General features: G+C 46.4%; 1 protein-coding gene across 1 annotated transcript in view; it reads left to right on the top strand.

Moving 5' to 3' along the window:
• Positions 1–1,246: 1,246 nt before the first annotated feature.
• Positions 1,247–9,014, top strand: part of HEMK1 (HemK methyltransferase family member 1) — a 28,853-nt gene continuing 21,085 nt past the window's right edge. Inside the window, exons 1-3 of the mRNA XM_009581645.1 lie at positions 1,247–1,537; positions 2,021–2,112; positions 4,648–4,741. Of these exons, the coding sequence (XP_009579940.1) occupies positions 1,247–1,537; positions 2,021–2,112; positions 4,648–4,741 (477 nt within the window). The remainder of the gene's footprint in view (positions 1,538–2,020; positions 2,113–4,647; positions 4,742–9,014) is intronic.

Genomic DNA, 9,014 nt, shown 5'->3' with positions numbered 1-9,014 from the left:
CCTGCAGCAGCCCTCCTACAGAGCAGAGACCCACCCATCCTGGGTGCTGCCCACTGCTCGGGAGAGGTATTTAGTTGTTTGTGTGGTGGTTTTCCACAGAAATTGGAGGAGGGGAGGTTGTGGCCTCTCCGAGACAGTGATGAAAAGCAGCCATCAATAGAGGAATGGGAATGGGCACTGAGGGAAACCCACAGTGGCTCCGGGGACTGTGAGTCAGAAGGGAGGGGGGCCCTCATTTTTGATGGATCACAGCAGGAAAGTGGGGTTGTTGTTCTGTTTGTCTCCATTAAAACACAGTTCCAAGTGTGATATGCAGCAGCTGTTTTGTAAAGTTTCATCTTCTTTGTCTCCTGCAGTCATCTTGTTTGTTTTTCTTCCCTCTCTGTCTGACTGTGCCTGTTCTCTTCTTTAAAAGACTGACTTCCCTCTGGCAGAGTTTGCCTCCTCTGGCCTTTGCATCTTTCAAGTGTTTCTCTTCCCTCTACTTGTACCTTGTGTGTTTCTCCTTCCCCTGCTCTTAGTGGATCAGCCCTGGCTCTGTGGCCCCTTGTCTGCTCTCTGGGGATAGTGACAGTGTGGAAGACCCCTGACCCATGGAGTCAAGGTTTTCTGTGAGCCCACCCGCTAACCTAGGACTTGTGGTTTATGAACGTAGAGAGGAATAAAAGAAAGAATCTAGGAGAGACTGAAGGTCTTCCTACCACGGGTGACCCACCTGTGGGGTGGAGAGCCAAGGGCTGGAGGTGAAGGTTGGTGTGTCTGTGGCTTTCTGGGACCAAGGACAGGCAGGAGTGCTGTGCCTGTGTGTAGGCACGCTCGCTTCTGCCTTGCCACGGGCACGGACTGGCCTCCTAGTAGCTCTGGCCTGTGGAGATGGGCAGCTCTGCAAAGAAATGGATTGCAGTGGCAGAGCTGGTTAGCTGTCACCTGAGTCTTTTCTAGGGGTAATCTTTTGTTACTCTTAGGCTGTGAATAATTGGTTTTGTACCTGCGAACTGGGATTAGGGCAAGCAGTCCACATTCTGTTGGAGGGGAATCTGTGATTTGCCAGCCCAAGAGATTCAGGCTGTACTCTTGCCTCTTTTTCTAGACCAGAAGAGCTGCAAACCAGTGCCATTTTCATGCTGCCCTGAGGAGAATCCACTGACTGTGGTCAGCTGGTGCTTAGCCACAGTGGTTTGTGGTAGTACCAAATGTCCTTTGAGTCTCAGCACTGACTAGATCAGCTGATGGCAACGAGGAACACATGTGGAAGCCAGGAACTGGTTTCACAACAATGAGATCCCTTACCCACTTACTGCTCAGGAGGTTGCTGGGTCTTTCACCTCAGTGCGTGCCAGGGGGATTGAGTCAAAGTAAAGGTCCTATCCTCAGTCCAAAGCAGTCATCTCTGAGGCAGAGCTGCAGTGCAAGACCTGGGCTCGTGACTGCCACTGATGTGGTCAACTACTGGCAGAAGGTGTTTGAGACAAATGGGATCCCTGAAGCACGAGAATCCAGTGAATATATCGTCTCATTTGTCCTGGGAGCAAAAACAGTTAAGTAATAGGAAAAGAATAAGGTCTGTGTGTGCCTCTCAGTTTGTCATTTTTGTTGAATCCCTTGCCTTTCTTTTTATCTCACTTATAGTAAGTAGAACAACTTTTTCCTATGTTAAATGGCAGAGAGGGTGAGGCATAGTTTATTAATGCCAGTAGAACACTTGGGGTCTCTTAAATGCCTTCTTTTGCAGACTGAAATGTACCCCACAACATATACACTCATACTGTACCCTGACTGGCTTGGTGGGATGATTCTTACTTTTACCTATGCTTCTGAACCCTGAAAAGTAGCAGAAGAACAGTTGTACAGGTTTGTTTTTAAACATACAGATAGGTTTTCCTAATCATTTGTGGTTTCCGACAGTCCCAGCATATGTGTTTGTCGGCATGCTGGGTCTCCCTGGAGGATGCCCTTGGGAGGGTGCAGAGGACACCCAAGTGGCACCAGGGGGCAGGTTTTAAAGTGACCTTGTCTTCAGTTTCAGAGCTTGAACTCCAAAAGGCTCCGCACTCCGCTTACAGCAGTGCAGCAGGAGCGAATCCAGCAGCTGAGCAACAAGCGACTAGAAAGGTAGGAGCATCCTCCTACAGTCGTTCGTTTTGAGGATTTTCCTTCAGTCTTAATGCAGCCAGAAGAATGGTAGCAGAGAAAAGGCAGAAAACCGTTAACAGCTGATGTGTCAAGTAACAGTGCTGTGTCTCGTCGTGACTCAAGTGATAGGCATTTGCTGTTGTTGTCAGGTAGCAAATCACCTGTCTGTCCTGTCTGGAAGCAAAGAGGGTTTAAGGGGTCTTGCGAGGAGCAGGAAATTAGCAATACTGACTCTGAGTTGGGTATGTTTTCATTAAGCCCTTCTGTGCTTACAAAATTTAGCCTTGTCCCCTTCTGTCTGATTCAGCACTCTCTTCAGCTGCCAGTCTTATACTGGTCTGTGGTGTTGCCGTGCTTTCCTTTCTAGGCTTTGCCTGCACGGGATTTCCCTGGTGTTTAGAGGTATCTTGTTGTAGCTTTGGACTCCATTAGGCCTCCATTTGCTTGCTCTGTGTGAGGGGTTGTCTTAGTGCAAAAATTAAATGGGTTTGGTGTGAAGGAGCTACTTGGAATCAGGCTGGGCCTGAGGAGTAGCGTGTGAGGAGAGGAAATATTCAGGAACTTGGATCATTTAGAAGGGTGGGAGATGCCTGGGAGTATGTTTGGAGGCAGCATCCTCCTGCTTGTTTACATGAGTGTGGATCCTCATTTTGCTGTGCAGATTAATCCTGCCATGTCTTATGCAGAATAGGATGTGAGGGTTTCTCAGGGAGTCAGTGTATCAGCAGTGGTTACTGTTTGTAGGATCTGAGTGTCTTCCCTGAAATTGTCCTGCTGCTCTTGAGTCTTGTGTTAGGAGCAGAAATGCAAAATTCCCAGAGCTGTCTGACTTGCAAATTGCTCTGTCTTAAGTGCTGTTAAGGTTGCAACAAGTCTCAGCTGTTCTACATGAAGAAATGAGGTATGGTGCCTCACAGCAGCTGAAAACATGGCCCCAAAATTCATAGAATCATGGAGGTTTACAGGGACCTCTGGAAATCTAGTCCACCCCCCCTGCTCAAAGCAGGATCAACTAGAGCAAGTTGCTCAGAGCCATGCCCAATTCAGTTTTTAATATATCCAAAGATAGATACTATGCAACCTCTCTGGACAGCCGGTTCCAGTGTTTGACCACCCTCACAGTGTTTAAAAAAAGAAAAAAAAAAAAAACCAAAACCAACAACAAAAACCAGGGTGCTTCTTAGGTTTAAATGGAATTTTCTGTGTTTCAGTCTGTGCCCTTTGCCTGCCTTTTCACTGGATACCACTGAAGAGAGTCAGGTTCCGTCTTCTTTACTCCATCTCACCAGATACTTATGGTTATTGATGAGATTTCCCTCCCCTGCCCCCCCAGCCCGAGCCTTGTCTTCTCAAGGCTAAACTGTCCCAGTTCTCAGTCTCTCCTTGTATGTCAGATGCTCCAATCCCTTAATCATCCTAATGGTCATTTGTTGGATGTCCGTGTCTCTCCTGTACGAGCAGCCCAGCGCTCCAGATGTTTCCTACAAGTGCTGAATAGAAGGGAAGGATCCCCTCCCTTGACCTTCTGGCAACGCTCTGCCAAATGCAGCCCAGGAAGCCATTGGCCTTCTTTGCTGCAAGGGCACATTGCTGGTTCATGGTCAACTTGTCCACCCGATTCCCAGGGCCTTTTCTGTAAGGCCGCTGTCCAGCTGGTTGGCCCCCAGCCTGTACTGGTGCATGGGGTTATTCCTCCCCAGTTTATAAGGACTTCGCATTACTCTCTGCTGAATTTCATGAGGTTCCTGTTGGCCCATTTCTCCAGTCTCCTGAGGTCCCTCTGAAAGTAGCACACCCATCTGGTCTATTAACCACTCCTCCCAATTTTCTATCATCTGCAGACACGCCAAGGGTACTCTCTGTCCCTTCATCCAGATCATTAATGAAGATGTTATGCTATATTGGCCCCACAATGAATCCCAGAGATGCTCCACTAGTGATTGGCCTTCAGCTGGACTTCGTGCTGCTGAACACAGCCCTCTGAGCCTGCCAGTTCAGTCAATTTTCAGTCCACCTCATTTATCTAGTCCATACTTCATCAGCTTGTATATGAGGATGTTATGGGAGACAGTATCAAAAGCCTTAGGAAAGTCTAGATAAACAGTACTGATTACTCTCTCCTCATGCACCAAGTTAGTCATCATTAGTCAGGTCAGGAAGGGTTTCCCCTGTGTAAATCCGTACTGACTACACCTAGTAACCTTCCTGTACATGTTTGGAAATGATCTCTAGGACTATTTGTCCCATCCCTTTCCCCAGGATCGAGGCGAGGCTGACTGGCCTGTAGTTTCCCAGGTCCAGTGCTTGATAACGAACTCTTGTGGGAATGGAGCTCCCACAGCTCCCTTAGAGTGCACATGCACATTGCACGTGCAGTTGAAAGCCTCAGGGGTGTCTAGGTCCTCACCTTCAGAAGGGTTATGTGGTTAGTAACGAGTAAGCATGGTATTGAGAGCTTTTCTGTGTTACGGAGTGTAGTCCTAAAGTGTTCACACTTGCTTTTGCCCGCCACAGAATGCCGGTGCAGTATGTGCTTGGTGAGTGGGACTTTCAGGACCTGACTCTGAAGATGAGACCCCCAGTATTTATTCCTCGGCCTGAAACAGAGGTATGAATGTGGGGTGGGCTTGGATCTGTGAATTACATCATACAATACAATCATAACATTGCTGTGAAGGTGCCCTGTATGTCATGATGTTGTAGTGATGAGGAGGTCAGATCACTCCACTTCTTTTAGAACAGGGGGATTCTAAGCTTGTGATCTGGAACTGATGCTGGTGAACTTTGCTCCTCAGAGCGAGAGATGTTGCAAGCTAGCATATCACTTAATTACACAGAGATCCATCTCCATTGATGGAAGGACTTGGCTTTCTTTCCTTATTTCTGCGATAGTAATGACTCCTAGAAGTTCAAAACCTATACTGCTATATCCCAGTGGCTTAGTACTTTGATACAAGGATGAGAATCTCAAAGTTGTCCAAAGGTTGTTAGCAAAATCCTGCAGTATTGGAAAGCTGCTACTGGAAAATGGTAATGGACTGCAGAGAGCTTGTTTGTCCATGTGCAGACTAGAACAGTGCAGGCTGGTAGGAAATGGCACCACCTGTCTGATGGCTCCACAGTGGTTTCTGGACAAACACTGGAAACTGAAGGGTTGTTTCCTGAATGGTAACAAAACAAACACTGGAAACTGAAGGGTGAGTTCTGACCTGGGCTGGAATTAAGTATGAATGTCAGTCATAAGAATGTAAAGGACAGCCATACATGATAAAGTTGAAACTCCATTTTCCCCAGTGTTCCTGCTGCTAGGGAAAAGCCTAAGAACTACATGGTGACACTTTCCCTGACAGTAGCCTAGCTTTCAGGTCATGGACCATCCTAGCAAGGAAGTCCTTCTGTTTACTAGTCCTCAGGAGGTTTCTGTTCACTAGTCCTGAGGAGGTTTTAGGTTTTGTGAGGTGTGGGTTTTTTTGTTTCGGGTTGGTTCTTTTTTTTGTGTTGGTTTTTTTTGTTGTTTTGTTTTGTTTTTTTTCTTCTGAGAATTTGTTTTCTTTTGGAGCCTGTGTTAACTTTTGGAGATGAAATGGTCTCCATAGCTTGTCCATTTAGGAGTCCCAGAAGCTTAAACCTGTTTCAGTGTAATAGTTTTTTCTTCAATTGCTTGCCTGCTGCTTGGTGACTCTGCTGGCGGCCTTCTGCTCAGGTCTCTGTAAGTAGGGCCCCATGCTGTAAAAAGAATGAAAAGGCTTATTCAGACAGAATGTCCCCTACTAACAATATCAGAAGAGATGCCAAGGACTGAGTGGCCTTTGGAGGTGGGAAGACCACCTTCGCTTTTTCTGGGGAAGGGATAGTATTGGGAATGTATGAGGAAAGCAGCAGCTCACTAAAAAGAGGATGCAGTCTGCAGAATCCTTCATCTGACACCTTTTATTACACAAAAGTTAAAAGGCAAAGACAGACTGTGCTTCTGTTGTGCCCTGTGAAGAGGAGGGTGCTACTGAAATCCATGAGAGGGTTCCAGACAATTTAGTGGGAATCAGCACAACTACCACTTAGACATCTTATCTCAGCCTGTAGAAGAATATTCAGAATGAGAGTCTTGATTTGGTGTGAGGCATCAGCAGCATCTTATTGAGAGCCTGCTGGGCCCTAAATCATAGTGATGACACTTGTGTCCAGAGAAGGTGTGAGCCCTCTGTTGTGTCTGGGTTTGATCACTCTGTGGCGATTAAGTTTGGAGATAGGGCTCTAAGGAATAGTTTTGCCAGTTGGAGCCCAGCAATGGTTAGCTTTGTTATTGTCAACAGTATTTCTGCTCCAGTTGATTCAAGAGAATATTTCCAACCTCTAACTCCCCATTAATTCGTGGATGCAACATGAGCATTAAAACCAGGAAGAATTCTCCATGCAGTGCCAGGCTTCAAAGGCCTATTGTGTGGAGTGGAAGCCAGGGTGGCTAATGCCTGAGAATGTTGTTAGTTGTGCCCACAGGTGTGATTTTGGTAAAAGCATCTCCACTGGCCCAAACTGAAATGCAGTGCTGTGTAACATGCTGTGTTTGAACTTAACATACCCTGGTGCTAAAATGTAGCATAAACAGCCTAACCCAAACCTTGTCTCTCTGGGAAGACTTTATTTGATGTGTCACGGTGTTTGCTAAGGAGGCACATTTGTAGCACATTTATTATGGAAGGCCAGAAGTTTATGATGATAGCTCAGGAATGGAGCTCTATTGGCAACTGAGAGTTTTCTTGTGATGTGGTGCTGGGGAGGTTACTTGGACAGGAAGAGCATGGGGGCAAGATCCAGCTATTTAGCAGCACCTGGCAGGTCACTGCTTTGGGCATGTGCTGCTTCCAGGATCCGTGTACTGTGTGTAACCTGTTGCACAAAGTGAGCTGGTGTCCAGATCCTTTCCTTCTGCTGGGAAGGAAAGGCTGGTCATCTCTGACTCAGAGCTTTGTGGAGTATGTTTGGGTTGGGGTTTACCTATGTTTTGTTTCATCAGAGTAATTTGTCCAGACTTCACTGGACTTTAAAACTGCAGTGGAAATATCTCCTTTCAAAAATACTGAAGTTAGTTGCATTTGTTGCTTTCTTTCTGTTTAGGAATTGTCTGCAGCGTTCTTAAAACCAGTAGCGCTGAAACTTTTCACCAAATAATATCTGTAAGTAATCCTTGTTCTTTAGGAAGCAGTTCATTATCAACATTGATATCCCAGGTTCAAGTTGCTTATCTGTGACTGCACACACAAGCCACATGGCATGTCTTGTCCTTGGCTGAGTAAATGTGACTCCCTAAATTGACTTGTCAGTGCAGATACACAAGCAGCTGCAAAATTTGCTTCCTAGTTATATTTATGTAGCTTCTGCAAATGCTCCTGCTTGTTGATTCAAAGTCTGAAAAGAAGAGGAGCCATCTTTATGGCGCACATTTTGTTCTATGGTTACAGCAGAAGGGTTATGACTCTTGTACCCAGTCGCGTTGGTAATGGCACGAAGGCAAACACAGTATGACATAAACCACCAGCATTGTTTCAGTCCTGGGGACAGAGACACATGCAAAGAGAGAAGCTCAGTTGTCTGCTTAATTTTGCCCTGTGTGAAATTTGCCCCTTTGTAGTATGTTTTGTTCTCTCTGGTAGTTGAACCCTCTTCCGTTTGCTCCCTCTGGGAATATTTTTTAGCACATGTGGCTTTGTTCTTCTGTTCTGTGGGAATCTGGGTGGGGAGCCAAAATTAGGAAACTAGCAGGTCCTGTTTAAGCTCTGAGATCAGGATAACAAAGCTAATTGCATTCAGTCATAACTTCTTGGTGTGCAGGGCTGATAGATACTTCTGTGAGCACAGTCACACTGCGTTGGAGGAGAGTTTTTTTGAGCAGCCCTCAGTCTCACCTTTCTCCAGTTACCTGGCCCTCTGTGAGCCAAGCTTTGGACTGCAAGCACTGACTGGGTTTGCAAGGGCTTGCAAAACCCAGTGTCCTGCCTGCTTTCCTCGCATGACCACCAGAGCCAGGTTTCTGCAATGGGGAGGTGTTTGGGCCAAAGTTTAGGGATTGCTTAGTCTCGTGAATTATCTTTGTTACGCGATTATTATTGTAATGTCAAGGAATCCCTGTCTCAACATTGCTCAGTCACTGTATTAATGAAGAAGAAAGTCCTTTTCCCAATGCAAGGCTTTCTAAAACTCGGGCTGTTACCATTGCAGCAGCATTGTGGATCAGAGGAAGAATAGGACAAAGAGAAGGAGAACTCAGCCAACCGTGGATACATAATTCCTTTTTGTGTTCAGGCAAATACAGGCCAAATGAAGGCTCACCACGACTTCATTAAGGAAAGGTTCAGTTTGGTCCAGGACTTCTCCGAAGGAAGTAGTTTGGGGTATGTGGCTTACCAGTCTTTTACCCCTAGAGGGCACTCCAGGCTTAGGCTCGCAGAGTTCTATTAATTATTCTAGGATTTCTGGTGTTTCTGCTCCCCTCCTCTCTCAGATGCTATGTATTAAAGCAAATGAAGGCTTATTTGTTCAGTGGAAACAAAAATGGTCTCCCTTTATCCCTTGCAGCTACTGTGTGGGTGGAGTCAGATTCTCGGACACCGAGTTTTCGTGTTTGCTGGAGGAAAGCTGCTGGGAAGAGAGCTCTAGTTCTGCTTGGGAAGATTGTCACAGTCCCACCATCCCCTCTGACCCTCAGGCCACCCAGGAGTCCCCTGGTGACACCTCTTTGACCTGTTGTGGTCTCAGCACGAGCTCAGACCCTACATAATTTTTTTTCTGTCTTGACTTTGTTGTGGTGGCTCTGTCATGAGAACAGTCCATTGCCCTGTAAGGGGGGGACACTGTAGGGTGAGGATGTGTGTTTAGCCTGGGAGACA

Source organism: Fulmarus glacialis, unplaced genomic scaffold (genome assembly GCF_000690835.1).
Source record: "Fulmarus glacialis isolate BGI_N327 unplaced genomic scaffold, ASM69083v1 scaffold25487, whole genome shotgun sequence".
NCBI classification, from domain to species: Eukaryota; Metazoa; Chordata; class Aves; order Procellariiformes; family Procellariidae; genus Fulmarus; species Fulmarus glacialis.
The sequence above is the reverse complement of the archived record's forward strand: the minus strand, read 5'-3'. Positions and strand labels throughout refer to the sequence as shown.